At 43.3% G+C, this 17174-nt stretch overlaps 1 protein-coding gene across 1 annotated transcript; it reads right to left on the bottom strand.

Annotated features, from left to right (window-relative positions):
• Positions 1–3346: 3346 nt before the first annotated feature.
• GPR37 (G protein-coupled receptor 37) lies at positions 3347–16744 on the bottom strand. The gene is made up of 2 exons (XM_005482010.4): positions 15491–16744; positions 3347–5147 (listed from the first exon to the last, which is right to left on the bottom strand). The coding sequence occupies exons 1-2, from the start codon at positions 16166–16168 to the stop codon at positions 4329–4331; spliced, it is 1497 nt and encodes a 498-aa protein (XP_005482067.2). The 5' UTR covers positions 16169–16744; the 3' UTR covers positions 3347–4328.
• Positions 16745–17174: the final 430 nt, after the last annotated feature.

A 17174-nucleotide genomic window follows, 5' to 3' on the forward strand; every position in this document is an offset into this window, starting at 1 on the left:
TCTTAAAGAAGTAAGGTGAGTCACCTTTCTGCAGGTAGTTTACTTCTTATAGGTTCTCCTCTCTGTAATAACACCAGTGCGTCCGCTACTACAGCAGCTTTGCCTTTCTGTGCGTATGTTGAAGCACCAAATTTCAAGTCTCACCTATAAATTAAGCAGAATCTTGAATCTTGCTCTTCCATCCTAGAAGTAACAGAACCTAAATTTTTGATTCATCAGAACATACACAAATACATGCTGATGCTACTATGCTAAGCCTGTATCCACTGACAGCCTGTAACCTTAGCCATGCTCTCCATGCACAGAAAAGAGAGAGCCCTGATAAGGAGACAGACTAATTTTGAGCAGGCTTTGCCTTCAGTCTTAGTTGCAACACAATAACAAGGGGATGATTTAAGTGGTTTGGGAGCTCTGTTAATGCCACCTGGCAAAAAAAGCCCAGAAGCAGCTCAGCAATGTATCTGAGCACATCCACAGCAGTGAGGCAGCCACAGGGCAAGTTGCATGTATTTACACTGTGTCTAAGACAATGGCTCACAGATACCAGGAGAGGTTTTGAATACTCTAGTTGTTTAATGAATTTGGGTAAGCTACTCAGAATTTCAATAGCAATTCACATTTCATAGAATCTAGTTTGCTTCTGAGTGCCATGAGCACAATAGAACAGTCTCACCATGGAGCCTAACATGACACAAATTCTTACAGAGATGCAGGACAACATGCTTGGAAACCTCTGTAGTGTCTGTAGGAGCTGTTCCCAGAGCTGCCAGAGCAGCAGCTGTGGAAGCTTACATCACAGTCTCAATGACACAACAGGAGCTGAGCAAGCCACTGACATCATTTAAATGCAGAATTTATTTAAGGTTGAATGTAGGAATTTGTCTTGGAAGTGGCAAAATAAGAGTTCTCTTCTGAGAGATATTACTCAATAACTTACCATTTGTACTTTGGCCTACCCAATTATATTTGAATACAGATCATGAAATGTTTTCATCGGAGATACTGAAATACTTACTAGAGTTTCATGGTTTGGAATTTCTCAATGGAACCAGGGCTATGACAATTAGTGCTAATGTATTAAAGGCTTACATACCTGAAAGGTATAAGTTTTCCTACCTTACAATCTGATTTTCCATTTCATTACTCTTCTATGTTGATCACCATGCTCTGCAATTTTCTCTAGTTTAGGTAAAAAATTAAATCTTTGCAATAAGCAAATCTTCAGTCATTAAATTCCCTCTTGTTAATGGACAAATGTCTGACAGAACTGGATTCAAACCAGACATAGGCAGCTTATTTCTTATTAGAATAATAAAGAATTATTTAATATTGAAGAATATTAAAGAAAGTAAGAAAAGCAAACACAAGAAAATTTCAAGAGTTCACAGCATCAACCCCAGAAGTTGGATGGAAGAAATGCAGGGCAGTACTGCATCTTTAACATAAGGAATCATTTATCATGACACTTGAATGGCTGCGACAATACAAATTACTAATGAGGTATTAGTTTAACCAATTTAGAGAACAAATTAGAATAAAAGGGTGTCAAATTGCTAGTTATCCATGGCAAGGCAGAGAAATAGCTGTGAAAAATGCTCTTTGAGCAGCAGAAAAGGCAAGGTTACACAGGGTACAAAGAAGCCCCACTGGCTGGAGAATGCTCGGCACACAAGGAGGAAGATGGATTTACAAACACAGCATTACTGACCTTCAGATGGCATCTTCTCCAATGACTTCTTACATAATTTTGGGCGGGAGTCAGTTTTTTTGCTGGGTATGGGTTTGTTGTGGCTGTTGAGGTTTTTATTGGTTTGGTTTGGTTTGGTTTTGCTGGTGTTTTGATTGGCTTGGTCGTTTGGCTGGTGATTTTTCCAGGATTATCATCCAGATATTGTGGAAAAGTTTAAATGCAGAAACAAACTGCACCTCTCTGGGTCACAGAACATGTAACCTGTGAGCTAGCAACAGTCCTTAGCAGAGCTCACACGTGCCCAGGGCTGAGTGGAAAGCAGGAAGCACCTTATATCCCAAGCAATGGGGACATTTTGTGTCCTGGTTCAATCTTGAACCTAAAATAGCAAAATGTGATCATTTAATATTTCCAAGTAAATTCTCTGGCTTTTTCATTTGTTTCTTCTAGAGTGCTTCCTCCCATTCTTCTGTTCTTTTGCAAGATCCTTGAGCCCCTGTTGTAACAGAAAAGGGAGGTGAGAGAAACAGGTCTCTCAGCAAGGAACAAAAAGGGAGTCTTATTCCCATTCTTTATAAATATTCCACATAAAACAGAATAGTAAAAATCAAAATGCAGAGGGGGAGATATGTACTTGAGGAAATGCAGGCACCAAAGTAAGCAAGAATTTTGTTTCCATCTTTTCTCTTTAATCCCTTTCATAGTTCATTAAAGGTAATCAAGCAAAGGCAAGTCAATGAAAGGTTTTCTCAGGGACAGTTGCCATCTTCAGAAGTGATTGAGCATGTTAAATAGGGCTTTAAAAACTTGGATAATTTCTCAAGTTCTAAGCAGAAACAAATGCCTGTGGTTAAAGCAGGTTAAAATGGTAAAGAAAAAGAAGAAATACTGCTTGCCCAAGAATATCACCAAGATTAGACAAATTAAGTCTGGAATCTACAAACAAAAAATAGAATCCTTTCCAGAAGTTACAGCAAGCTCTTTAACATATATAGAGGCAGGTATCAAAGGGGAGGTAACACTGCATCAGTTATATTCAGTGTTAATTTCAAAGCATGAGTGTATGAAACTTTCCTTCTGCTCAATACAGCTGCATTATTTATTTAATTAGTATTAAAATACAAGCTATCTATAAAAAAATTCAGTTCCTCAGCCTGTGTCTACACTTCAGGCTGCTGCCCAGTGTAAATATGAGCCGGCTTGCCTGCCAAGAACAGAATGTCTGCTTCAGCCAAGAGTGGGGATATAAGCTCTGCTGGTAAGGACAGGCATTTTGCAGTCTCCAGCCTGGCTGCTTATAACAACTTTGGACTTTACTGTATCACACTGTTGCTGGCAGTGTTGACATACCGTCCTCATTTTAACAACTCTGTGGACAGCAAGAAGCCATCAGCAGAACACACAGTGGCTCTCAAACCAGCCTCAGGGCTGTGAGCTGCTAGTGAATAGCAGCCTCTGAGAGCAGCATGGGTCTGAACCAGCACACAGAGCCCCTGTGATTAATATTCATGCTACATATCCCAGAACAAATAGGAGATGCCAGTCTGATTCAAAGCTCTCTGAAATTGATGGAAACCTCTCCATTGACTACCATGGGCTCTAGGTCAAGCCCCAAGTGTGTTTATACCTTTTAAAATAGAAGGAATTCACTCTCCACATGTTTCAGTCCCTCACATTTATTGTCAGCAAACCTCTGGCAAAAAAAATGCCTTTCTCTGCAATGAGACTCTCACTGAAGCCAGTAGGAGCCATTTATACAGAGATGGAGGACATAAACTCAATGTAAAACAAATAGCATACTGGAAAGAATCTTGATTTTCAAATCACACGAGACAAAATTCAGTGCTAAAGTGAGTGTTTCTTCCTAAGAAGTACAAAATAACTCAAGATTTTTTTATACCTGCAGGTTAAGAAGAAAATTTTCAATGAGGCACATTGAACCTTCATAATATAACATTAAAAAACCCACTCCTATAAATCTAATACCATTATAATCATCTTTCTTAAACACTCTAATTATATCCTTCAAGTGTAAGTACTCAAATGTTAATTAAATATGGCCACCTAAATTATGATATGCAAAGGTTTTTTTTTTTACTTATTAAAGGAATTTAATACTACTCATAGGTGTCTTTGTTAAATGTAGATTGACAATCAAGTTAAAGAATAAAACCTCATTTATTTTTATGCTACTTTATAAATTCTCTGAAGCCCAAGTCCTCTCAAAATAGTGTACAGTAATTTGATTAAAACTACCTTCAAATACTTTCCACCACATCTTTTACATGAAAACACCTTGCAAAGCCCACAATGTCTATATAAACATTTTACAGTGATTATCAAAAAAAATACTACAGAATTAAATAAAAGCAGATTGATATGGATAATCCTCCTCAACCAATGAAATCCTAGCACCACACAAAATCTCATGATGCAAAACTGAGTGCTGGCTCTTCTCTCTCTCTTTCTTTCCTTTTAATAACCAAAGAAATTATTTTCCAAAGCATGACTGTTAATACAGATTGGTTTGAAGAGTAGTTTTTAACAGTGATTTTTTTTTTCCTGCATTTTTCTTCAAGAAGAAAAATATGAAGTAAAAAAAAGGAAAAAGATGCAGGAAATAAAGTCCTAAGGTCAATTAACAGTGAGTCCCCACGGAAGCAAAAGTTGACATTTCGCGACGGATGGTACTGAATGGGGAGAGCTCCAGCTCTGTGGTGTATTCGTTGTCATTGTCATCACTCGTCACCGTGGAAGACTTCTGGATGCATTCATCACAGCAGCAGCAGCAACACTCCATAAAGGCCCGGCTGAAAGGTTTACAGAGACAGAACAGGAGAACTGGGGTGACACAGGACTTAAAGAACAAAAGGAACTGACTAATGAGATGGAGGAGGTCCATAGTCTGTCGAGAGACTCCCGTGGACATGTAGGCAGTCACAATGTTGCAAATGTTTTCAGGAATGATGCAAAACCCATATAAAATGGTCAAAGCCACCACTGTGCAGTTCATCTGACTTTCCAGCTGAATCTGTCGCTTGTTCCCCCTCGTGCAGGCTTTTTCTGCCCTCCTGATTTTCCTGGCTGTCACCAGGGAGCAGGTAATGGTGAACAGGGTGGGCAGACAGAAATAGCAGCCGAAGTACCACCAGAGCCGTGCCCCGTCGTAGGTGAGAGCCAGCACGTAGATGGTGTCGGGCAGGGCCGTGGAGATCTTCACCACGCAGCGCTCGCCCGGGGGGCTGCCGCTGTACTCGGGCTCCTCGGTGGCCAGCTGGCGCAGCACCACCTCGGGCAGGGCCAGCAGCAGCGCGCCCACCCAGATGACAGCCAGCTTGGCCGTGGTGGAGGCGCAGTTCTCGATCATCTCATAGTACATCTGCACGTTGGTGGCGGCTCGGAAGCGGTCGATGCAGAGAGCGCACAGCGTGAACGTGGTGACGCCCAGAGAGGCCACCTGGGAAGGAGGAGAGGCAGCACAGGTTAATACAGATGCTGGCTAGGGGAGGGTAAAAAAACATGGGGGAGAAAAGGGAAAAGAAAATGAGAAAAAAATGGGGGAGGAAGAGAAGCACCGAGCTTCTTCACCGAGAAGAAGTTGAGCACCGTGGTGCTGAGCACCATCAAAAGAAGCATCACAGACAGCAATCAGCTTCCAGTGTTTGCTGAGCTACCATCCAGCATGCATTTTCAATGAGGCACATTGAACCTTCATAATATGTACATGCTTCTATTTTTTCCTCCTACAAATTCTTATTCCAGCTTGGTGTCAACCTCTCCTGGAGGTCCAAGCAAGCATCTGTGCAACACTGAGTGGGAAAAAAATATAGAGGAATTTATCAAAATTTAAAACTAAACTGTTTCCTCCCCCACTGTTTTCTAAGGGGTGTTTTTCAGAAGGATTGGTTCCACCACAGGGGTTGGAATCTCAAGTCAAAATGGGAGAGATAGGAAAGTCTTCCTTCAGCAGAAGTTATGACCACATAACAAGTTCACCATGCAAGCAGAGGATCAAAACATTAAACTTTCCATATCTACAAAACTTAGAAACTCTGGGGATGAGGCATCTACTGAATTGAGTAGGATCCAACAACTATTTTTGTGGACTTAGGCTTTTAAGCAAAATTTTGATGGGATGTAGGCGCATAAAGTCATCCCCCGCCATGAGTTCAAAGAAACTGTATTTGAAATCCTCAGACTTCCAGAGCCTGTGCAAAACTAATCTTCACTACAGTGGTTAGGCTCTATATAACCAATAGTCAATATTTAATTTAGAAAAAATTCAAGGAAAACCCAGACTTAATGTCATAGGAAACATTCTGTGGGAGAGTGTACTGTAGACCAGGAGAAACAGAAGAAGTTTCATTTTTAAATGATTTAAAGATGGATTGGAGAGAGCTGTCAATTATATACTGTGAGAAACAAGTACAGAGCAATGCTTATGTTCTCTAGCTTTAATAATCATTATTCTATGCATGAACAGAAATCTTGTGCTGCCATGAAACATCATTTCCTATCATTTTATCCTGTTTATAATTTAATTTCCTAAAATAAATTTGCAAGAAGACTATATACATTTTGGCCTAATTCTATTAGTAATAAACTCAACTTCAGTTCAAATTTAAAGCAGAACTCCCATTAACTTCAATTGGACAAAGACTAAGTGTCCTGTTGATTTTTAATTCACTTATTTTCTTGGGTTTGCATACACATGTTATGCTGAAAATGCGTTGATGTGTTGTGAAGGAAAAAGAAAGTAAAATAATATTGCTAATAAATGTAAAGAATGCTTACTTTTATAATGAATGAACCATATCTCTGCAATAAAGTAATATTAGGCAGTTCACTATAATTTTGCTTATCCAAATTTGATGTGTAATGCTATATTTAAATTTCATATAGACTTTGGGAAACACTTTCTGATTTCTGCCATAATATTGAAATAATGCTGTTTACGCATCTCTGAAAAAAGTTCTTCAAAGATAGATAGCACAATTATGCAAAATTATATATAAATGTATCATTAATTTTGACCTTCAATATTTAACAGCCATATCAGATTGCTAAAATTGACTATCACTGAAAATATAAGGCACTTGTAATTCCAACTGCAAGATGTTGGCCTGCTTGGAGAATTCTTTGAAGCTGCTTTCTAAAAGACGGAATAAGTAAGATCCAATCTCTTACTAATTAACTTGCAGAAATATTTAATAATGAAAAAGCACTACTGTAAATATTTTTAATAGGCAACCACTGATTTGGAAGTTTAATTGTCTGACAAGATTCAAAGAAAGCTTGGTAAATACAGCAAAAAAATAAAAAACATTTAAAGAAAAATACAGGGAAATCTTAATGAACAGTGATAAACTTTGCTAATGAAATATGATTGTCATGTATCACAGCTCAGAGTCAGATTTTTTAATTCAAGATTAGCAATTTTGTTTCCAAAATATTTAAATGTGTGTGCAGTCTTCAAACCTTTAGCCTTAACATGCAACATGAATAACAAAAGGGTCAGGACTCAGCTTGCTGCAATTATAAGAGACAGGGAAATAACAGAGATCTGGAAATGACTGGGGATTGAAATAAAAATCAGCAAAACAGAAGAAAACCTGAGTGTCTGTACATTAAGATGTTTCCTTTCAGCTGTGCGTGAGCCTCCCCCCACCCCAAGGCAGACACTTCAGCATTTCGCTGCAAACAGACTGTTCCACAGCAGCCCAGACATTAAACTCTGCAGCTGCTGGGGCTGGGCTAATGAAAGAAGACATGTCTGCCATGAGGAAACATAACCTAGGGGGCTCCTGTCACATTGACTGACCAGCAACTTGGAGGCTTCAAACAGGGAAATAGAGCAAGAGGAAACAACTAGGAACGCTGGAAGGCGGCTTTGAAAACCCTCCCATGGACTTACTGATGAAACAAACTAAACAAAGCCAGTGTTTCAAGCAACAGTTTCCTATTTTCTGTAGATCAGCAGAGTTAGTGATGCCATGGAAAAGCTTGAAAAAACCAAACAAAAACATTCAAGCAGATGATCATGGATTCACTCCAGTTGACTTGCTTAAATGCAGTAGAGCAATTCAAGGGTTGGATTATTTACTCCACACAGCAGACTATGAGTAATAACCAACAAAATCAATGGGTGCTGCTCAAAACCTATGGGTGAGAAGTGGGACATGCATTCTGCACGTTCACACAATTTCAGTCTAGGTGTGTTTCTTCATACCAGTCATACTAATAATTAGATTTAAGCTGAAAGTGTGAAAAAATTCAGAGAAGTTTTCTTTTCAGGTATTATACTGTCTTGAAATAACTATAGAATTAAGATCATTAATTTGACAGGGAGAAGGTAAAGCACAAATTAACAAATTGTAAAGTGGTGCAAGGCTGCATGGAGTTTAATGGCGCTCTTCTTGTAACAGCTGTGTGTCTGATGCACTGTTCCAGTCTTAATTCCAACAACCTGGCTGGAAATGAGGCAAGGTAAGGGCAACTCAGGCTCAGCAGTTTTTTATCATTACTTAATTCTCTGGTTTATTTCTATATTGTCCACTGAAGATTCTCCTGCAGCCTCTAGACATTCAGGATGACATAATTTTCAACTTTCTTACTACATGAAATCAGCAAAGTCCCCAAATTTCCAACTGAATGACCATCAATCTGCTCTGAGGAAGTGGTGAAGGAACGCTTGCTTTGAGGAGATACCCACACCATTTGGGCAGAGAACTGCTGCTGAAAGGCTTGCTAGCTACAGCATACACAGAATTATTGTTACAAAAGAATCTCTTTAAACACTGTTGCTCTTTAAAAAGCCTTGAGAGTTAGTGGGCACTGTGATGCCCCTTCCAGACACTGCATTAACCTTTGGTCATTAGCTCACCAGCTGTTAGTCAACAGTGTCAAAACTGATTTGGGGAACTGAAGCCACAGAGAACAAAAGCAAACTCATGAAATGCTCAGCATAATTGCAGTTCTCCTGTCCACTCTTCCAGCATACTGGTTCCCCTTTCACAAACTTTAACAATTACCAGAATGTTCCCAGGCCTTTCCTGGCCTGGCCTACTTCTTCTCCTGGCTGTGGTCCCACAGCTCTTGGCCCTGGCTTCCAGGAGCAGAGACTGGCTAACCAGCAGATCAGTGTAGATGTACTACAGTGAGTTATGGCTGGGGGAATAAAACTCAATTTTGTCCCACTAATTTCTAGTCATAAGTAATGAAAACCAGAAACAAAATCAGAAGAGGTGACTTGGGTGAAAAGTCCAACAAAGACCAAATTCTGTAAGTGAATACAAAAGAGAGGCTGGGTCATTCCACCCAGTAAGACAAAGAGCAAGAAGTGATATTGCTGCTATCTACAGAAAAATGTATTATGAGATACAAAAGTCACTTAAGCCATAAGACAGTGAACGTAACAGAATGGAAATCAACCAGCTCTGAGCAGCTCCAGCCTAGAAATGGCAGTGACCATTCTGATGGAAAAGTGAGTGGAAACAATGTAGACTAAGTTTATATTGAACAAGTTAAAATAAAGGTGCTATAAGAAGTAGATGTCAGCTGAAGCTGAAGTTTCTAAGACAATATATTTTATGTTGATAGCAAAGAATTTCTTAAAACTGCATGACACTCCTCCTTTGTTACACGGTGAGATGGGTATACACAACATTTTTACATTGTAATGGGAAAGCTGAACTACAGCAGAGGTTGGTGACTACTACCCAAGCCACCTCTGAGCTATCAGTGACACCACATAGATTCTGTATATCCATTCCTGTTATATCATATAATCACATTTTTATTCCTCAAGCCATTATAGGTTATAATTTTCTGATGGCTATTCCACAACCACATTAAACTTCATAGCTTTTGAACATGTTAATGAAACATACCATGGGACTCCTGTAGAGTTATCCATTTTCCCTAAGATAAATAAATAAATAAATAAATAAATTTAGCACAGACTGCAATACTTTTTTTTGTGCTACTTTACACTTACAGTAAAGACTCCAGTAATAAGAACAGACTACTGCAAAATAAAAGATCAATTCATTGCAAACAATAATGTAATATTTACCTAGATTTCTGCTCTTTTAATAAAGAAGACCCACTCCACTCCCCAAAAAAAACCCAACAACCCCCAAAACAAAACCAAGGAAAACAGTCATTATTAAAAAATAATATATCTGTATTTCTCACAAGAAGTGCCATTAATGGCTTTATGCATGAAAATAGGGAAGAGTCTCACAGTGAAAACACTACTGTGGTGTGGCAAGAATATTTCAGTAGCCAAGAGGATCTGGAGCCAGTGTACAGCTCTGACATCAGCAATTATCTTATGTATCCCAAATAAAAATCTATATCACCTATCTGAAATATGAGAGGATAATTCTGACATCTACTATCAGGGAGATGATCCCACACACGTGGAATAACAGGTACAACACTGTTGTTTTCTTTGAAGTACTATCAACATTCACACCAAGGAGTCATAAAGCACACATGCTTTATGTGATATTTACTCTTAATATCTTACACTTCTGTATATCACAAGATATACTACATAGAATCAGAATCCATTTCCATGTGCCGCTCTTGAGTTCTGTAGGAAGCAAAAGCCAACAGACTATCAGGGCACTGAAAACACTCACTAGTACACCACATGCTTATCCAGGGGCTTGGAAATATCACAAAACACAAAAGGATTTCATTTCTGTTCATTTCCCTGTTTGCTATCTACCATGCTACCAAACAGGTACATTTTTTTCTGTGTCACTTTCCACTGAGGATCAAGTTCTCATCACATTACACAAGGGACTCCTGCACTAGTTCTTAATAGCAGCAATATGGAACTACAGATAGGAATCTACCTCTTCCTCTTTCTGCAGGAATAATCCTGTCATATGGAGAAATTACATGCTAGTGTTCACAGCAGAGTCAATAGAGCTGGGATCACAGATGCTGCCTTTTCCTCTCCCCACATATGTAACTTAAATATTACTGACCCAATTTTAAACCTACTCTGACACAAATTCATTTCCATGCTGAAATGCCACAGGCAAAGTTTAGCCAAAAGCAAAAACTTAGAGGATCCTAAGGACAGGATTTGCAGAGGAAAGAAAGACTGACACAACAACCAACATGGCAGCTATCATCATCGTGCCATTAATACCTTAAGGGCAGAGACATATTAAGACTTCAATTTTAAACAATTATTGTGTGATAAGCACTGAAGATATTCTGCTCAGTTAAAGATACATCAAGACATTGCCCTAGAAAACTCTCATGATGAAGCCTTGAAACTGCAAACATCTCTGAGTGTCTTTGTCTGTGACCCAGAGGACTCACTGGAGGTTCAGGAGCACAGCTCTGACTGGAGTCAAAGAAGAGACATAAAGAAAGTGCCGCACATCAAAAGACACAGAAAAGACAGATAATACACAGCTTTTATAAACTCCCATTAAAAATGTATTTTCTTGCTTCCCTAAACTGAAAGTTAAAATAGGGATCTCTTCTCACAGCTTTGGAACAGGCAGAGAACAGCAGCTTTCTCTGTGCTTCTTGCTTACCTCTGTCGAGTAAAGAGAAATGGGAAAAAGCCTCACCTCAAATTGCCCTGGAGGATCAGCTCCAGGGAAAGAGAGCAATTCTTGTTTCAGTCCAAATCAATCCTTATGCTTTCCACTAAGAATACTAATTGTGATAGCTTTCCTGAGCTGGAACTTGCCCACAAGAAACAGGAGTGATGCCACAAATTCATTGCCAAAAGCACATGCAGAGTTTGGGCATCAGATTTCAAAGGCTTTTACTGTCAGCCTGCTCCAGAATCACACCAGTCTTGTGTGCATGTAATGGTCCAGATGAGGACACCACAAATTCCGTTCTGTTCCGTTCTTTGTGAGGTATCTGGGAAAGGCAGAGGGCCTCATGTTCACTAGCACTGAATTCAGGGCTGTGTACCAAACACTGGCCTCAGCGACTTCTTGCTCTGTGCTGGACTGCACAGGATGGTAAATCAGCCTCTGCAAACCCTCATGCTAGACCACTCCCCAATTCTAAACCCCTACTTGGCCATAAGTGGTTTGATTCAATCTGTTGACATAGAATGCAACCCCCTCAAACAAAGCTTCTCTTGTAACCTCCAATAGCAAAATGCACACAACTCAAGCAAAGTTCCATCTTAAGCCTGAAAGAAGGTTTCCAGTCCTACCTGACAGAATCCATTTGTCATCTTGTGCAAGTTGCTCTGGGCCTTAAACAACTTATTTAATCTCTTCACTACTGGCTTTCAGCATTAAAATAAAATAAAGAAAAAAACACAACTTCACATGACTTACAGTTGTAAAATATTTAAAAGCATAGTACAGATTTTGTCTACATTTATATTTCTTTCTTTTAAGGCCTAGAATAAATCTGCAAGTAGGGAAACTGGAACTGTACTCAAAAGTTCAAATGACAGAATGCTTTGAACAAAGACAAAAGGATTCCACATCAGCAGGAATTACTCAAATTCATTGTCTTTCTATTGTCATTTACCTCACGTCTCCTGAGTCTGAGTAATACTGACAAAAGTATATGAAAGACAAAACAAACAGTGTGCAGGTAAACACTTCGGACATGCATACCAAAACCTAGAATTCTGAGCCATGCAGAAAAGTGGCAGAGTATTAAAAGGCAAAGGAGAAGCACATCTCCACACATCCTTACAGTCAGAGTAGCTGCATCAGTTGTTCAAATTCCTTTCTCAACTCCTTTTCAGTACACTCAAAACTAGTAGTTACAAGTGGCCATACTGTTATACAATATACAGCTGAAATTACTACTTAATGTACTTGTCATAGAAGATGTTCACTAGGTATGGAAAAACTGGCCTTTAAATTAAATTTGTGAAGACACTCCACTGCTGGAAGCTCAGTCTTTATCTATACAAATGTGCAGGAAGATATCATAAAGCATTTTTCCCAGAGTGTGTGCACATGTGTTATCACCGGCAGCAGATGCTTTGTTGGAATTCTACACAATATCCATAAAACAGAACAAATAAAAACCAATTGGTCATAAGAGGCTGAACTAAGAAAACTCAAGGTATTTCCCTGGGATCACTTGAAACCTTCAAACAGCACAAAGCATGCCAGAATCATGTTAAAATGCTGTGATCACTGCATCACTTTCTGTGGATAATCAGCCATCCCCTGCTCTCTAGTTCTGACAGTAGAAGCTGGTAGGACAGAAGACTCAGGCCAATAAGGGGTTTTGATGCTTGAGATATTTCTGGATCTACAAACCCAGGTGAAACACACAGCTCTCCCTCTAAACAGCATATGCAAAAAAACCCCAAAAATAAAGAGATTAAAAGATGGAACCAAGAGACCCTTAAAAGAACCAAACACTGTGCAAACTTATAGAAAATACAGACAGGAGGTTAAAATGTGTCCATCTTCAGGAAGATGATTCCATATTTGTATTCCACAAAGGTCTGGAAACTTCTCCTGAAGATATCTGTCAAAGCTTTCCTCTCAAGGAGACAAGAAGACTTCACCCTTCCCCTCTGTGTGAGAAGAAGATGGGCCTGCCCAGGTGAGTTACAAAGGAAAGAGAGTGCTGTTCAGCTGTCAGATAATGTACTGCTGTAAACAATCCCTGACAGAGCAAGGAGCAGCAGCTGCACATGGGATGGGTTTCATGACATGCTACACATCTGCATGGCTCCTGGTGGTGTCAGTGTCACTGTGTAATGCCTCTGAGGTTAGATCAACACTTGGAAAGCAGTGAACTTTTGCTCTAGCTGCCTTCTCTGCCTCAGCAGGGTCAAATCCTGATTTATAGGACAGTGTCCTTCATTCCAGGCACCAGGAGAACTGATCCACTAGTGTTCAGTATCTGCCACTCATTGCCACAGTTTACAGAGAGGGAAATCCAGCCTTTTACTTACTCATCTCAAGGTGATGAGATAATTTACATACATGAGTATTCTATTTAATGACACTGAACAAAAACTATACAATTCTGGGAGCAACACAGAACCCTAAGGCTATACCTCTTTATATTTGTAACTAAGAACAAAAGTTCTTAAGAACTTAACTTTAGAACTAAGTTATTATACTTCCTCAAGGACAAGGGAAATGCTTTACTTTTAGACACCAGTGATAATTAAGCCTAACACAGCCACCGGTTCACCTGACTGGAGTGGTGCCAGTTCTTGAATAAGACCAGCTCTAGACATCCACAGAACTTTAAAGTGAAAAAATAAGGTAACATTAAATTATAATAGCAGCAACTGAATATTTTTCAGGATTGCAGTTTTGAATTTCAGCAACTACATTTCAGCTAAACTACTTTCAGTTTGAAAAACTCTTTAGTGCCCAAAGCTGCAAAGCATAAGCAACTAATTTTGAGGAACAGCGTGGCCACACAAATCATCTAAACTACTGATCTATTTCAACTTTGCATGTGGATGCGCCAAAAAAGGGTTAGGAAGCAGGAAATATCACATGAAAATCCTTGAAACACAAACTACAGTAGCTATTTTAAATGAAATTGTTACTTTTAAAACACTGCTACTTACTGGCTACTTATTTTTACTGGTTAAGGCAAGCAGCCTCAGAATCCATTTCAGGAATTTTAAAGGATTCAAGCACTAAGTTTCTCCATAAATACATATTTACAGCATCGTATCTTCTTAAATGCAAATGACTTCAGTGTACTCTGAGTTTTTTAAATGCAGGTGGTATAGTACTGGCCTAGAATTCAACTAAGCATAACACAGCTCCACCCTTTGTCCAATACCACCAGTAATAAACTAAACAGATGAAAGAAGCTGTGGCAATTTTATGGCTACACAGGTCACACATTTTTCTTAACACTTCAAAATATTGTAGTATCATTTGACAGTCAATTCTTTGTTACTGTGTACTAATGCTGAAATTGACACTCTCTATATTGATAACAAGTTGGGTATTTGAGGGTTTTGTGGGAGGTTGCTTTTATGTTTGTTTGGGGTTCTTTTCTAAAAGCTCATTCTTAGGACAAGAGAACCACCAGTTGTTCCCTCAGCTCTCAGTTACAGAATAATGTTGCACATAAGGTTTTGGGAATACAGGAGAGCCAGCCAGAACTCCAGGCTAGCACCGTAGCATCAAGCCTCAGTGTTCAGTTCCAGTAAATAAATAAAGCAGACAACCTGAGCACTGCCGGCAGGACTGTGGCCAGCTGTCTGAGAGCTTCTTTGACAGAGCCGCTGAACAGCTGCCAAGAAACTGCAGTTGAAACGGAGCTGGTGTCTTTCAAAAAAACAAAAACAAAACCCAACAAACCTGCAGCTAAATAAACGTGAGATTTGAACTCTGAAATATAAGTTAAGAGCCCAGACATTCCATTCATGGGATGATCCCATTTTTACAATCACCTCCTTACAAGAGATCCCCTCAAGCCCTTCATCCGCTTTCCCGACTCATCTTCACTTTACTGAAATAAACAAAGCAGAAAACTTGAGATCTAATTCTGAGAGGATCACTTGTTTTCCAGGGTCACAGGGAACAAGGAAAGTTTGGCAGAAGTCGTGCGAGGGGCAGGAAGCGCCGGACGCGCTCAGGGGCAGCCGCAGAAATCCCGGTGCCGCTGGACCCGGTGCGGCCACCGCCGACTCCGCTCCGTCTCAAGAGCACTCAGGAAACCCGAACCAAAGACACCGGGACGCCCCCGGGCCGGCAGCGACGGCAGCGAGAGCGCCGGCCCCGCACACGGCTCAGGCTTGCGGCGGGGAGAGCAGCTCGGGGGGCGCGTATCCCCACCCAGGGACGTTACCTCAATGTACGGGACGATTTTGCAAGAGAAGTCTTCTAGAAGCCACTTCTTGGTGAGCTCCTGGAAGATAACCAGCGGCAGGCAGAAGAAGACGATGAGGAAGTCCCAGAAGGCCAGGTTGGCCAGCAGGGAGTTGGAGATGCTCCGCATGTAGTAGTTGTGGCAGACGATGCACATCACTGCCATGTTGCCCATGATGCCGATGCCGAAGATCACCACGGAGAGGCACATGACGGCGTAGGCGCCGTACGACTCCTCGGTCAGCGGGTAGAAGGGGTTGCGGAGCCGGGCGCGGCGCCCCGTGGCGTTCCCGCGCCCCCCGGCGCTGCCCTCGCCGCCGGCCGAGCCGTTCAGGGGCAGCCAGCGGGGCCCGCCCCTCCCCGCCGCCGCCCCGGGCTCGCTGCTCCGCGCCCGCCGTCGCCCGGTGCCCGCGGCCCCGCGTGGCGCGCAGCTGCCGCCCGGCCCCGCCGCTCCGCCGCCAGCGAGGGCTTCGCGCCCGGGCAGCGTCGCGGCCGCCCGCCGGCCGGGGGCGAGGGGCGGCGGGGCCGGCGGCGAGCGGGAGCGCTGCGGGGGCGCCGGCGGCCCAGAGGCTGCCACGGGGTCCGGGGCCAGGGCGCAGGCAGCCCACGCACCCAGCACCTGGCAGAGCAGAGCGAGCGGAGCGCCCAGGGGCCGCATGGCCGGGAGGCGGCGGGGCTCGCCCGCTCTCCTTCAGACCCGGCGGCCGCCTCGCTCGGCGGGGCTGGGAGCGGGAGACATGCCCACCCGGCTCCCGGGAATAGCCGGGTCAGGAGCAGCCACCACGCCGCTGCCGCCGGAGCGCGGCTCCCACTGCCGCCGGAGTCCGCCGCGGGCAGCGGCCGGCGCTGGAGGCGCGACGAGCGGAGCGGCGAGGAGCCTCTTGTCACCGACGCCCGGGGCAGACCCGGAAAGTTGTGTCGCCGTCTCCGACGCGCAGAGTTAATGTAGCAAGTGCAGCGCCGGCAGAACCCCCCCTCGGCGCTCCGCCCTTTCCCGGGACCGCTGCCTCCTCGCCAGCAGCCGCACCGCTCTCGTGCTGCCCATTTGCGTCCTCTCGCCGCCGCGGGCACCCGGCGGCTCCACGGGTCAGGAAAGGTCCCTTTGGGAAGACACCTCCCCTCGCAGGGCGGTCGCGAACACTAACTCCTCATCTCCAGCACCTCGGAGAACACAGGTTGTTGCGCGCAGCTTAAGGTGTTTCAGAGCTTTGCAAAACTCTTGTCGGGATCGATCATTGCACCCCCAAACACTCGCACGCGGGCCGGGGACGGCGAGCACGGCCAGGGCACCAAAGATGCTGCCGGCGCCGGGCGGGCAAGCCCCGGGACGGACCCCTCGGGGCTGCTCTCGCCTCCCGAGTCGTGCGGGCACCAGGTGAAGCGGGGCGGCAGCCACGGCCCCGGCGCAGGCACGGGCTGGTGTACGGCGGGCTCTGCTCCCGCTGCCGGCTCCCCGCGGCTCCGGCCCCGCTCAGCCCGGTGCGGCTCGCCGGGCTCGGAGCGGCTCCGCCGCGGCTCTCGGGGCGCGCCGGAGAGGCGGGCGATCCGCGGCGGCCGCAGTGCGCAAGCGCCGCCCGGCGGCGCCGCGGGGCCGAGGCACCGCCCGCCGGGGCGGCCGGGCTGAGGGCGGGTGTGGGGCCGGGTCGGGCTGAGGGCGGCTGTGG

This window comes from Zonotrichia albicollis, chromosome 4, assembly GCF_047830755.1.
Source record: "Zonotrichia albicollis isolate bZonAlb1 chromosome 4, bZonAlb1.hap1, whole genome shotgun sequence".
Lineage (NCBI taxonomy): Eukaryota > Metazoa > Chordata > Aves > Passeriformes > Passerellidae > Zonotrichia > Zonotrichia albicollis.

Bases quoted from the DNA above. Each gene is read 5' to 3' on its own strand.
- GPR37 (XM_005482010.4), bottom strand. From the start codon at position 16,168: ATGCGGCCCCTGGGCGCTCCGCTCGCTCTGCTCTGCCAGGTGCTGGGT. The intron at 5,148-15,490 runs GTAACGTCCCTG...CCTCCTTCCCAG, and splicing joins AAATCGTCCCGTACATTGAG to GTGGCCTCTCTGGGCGTCAC.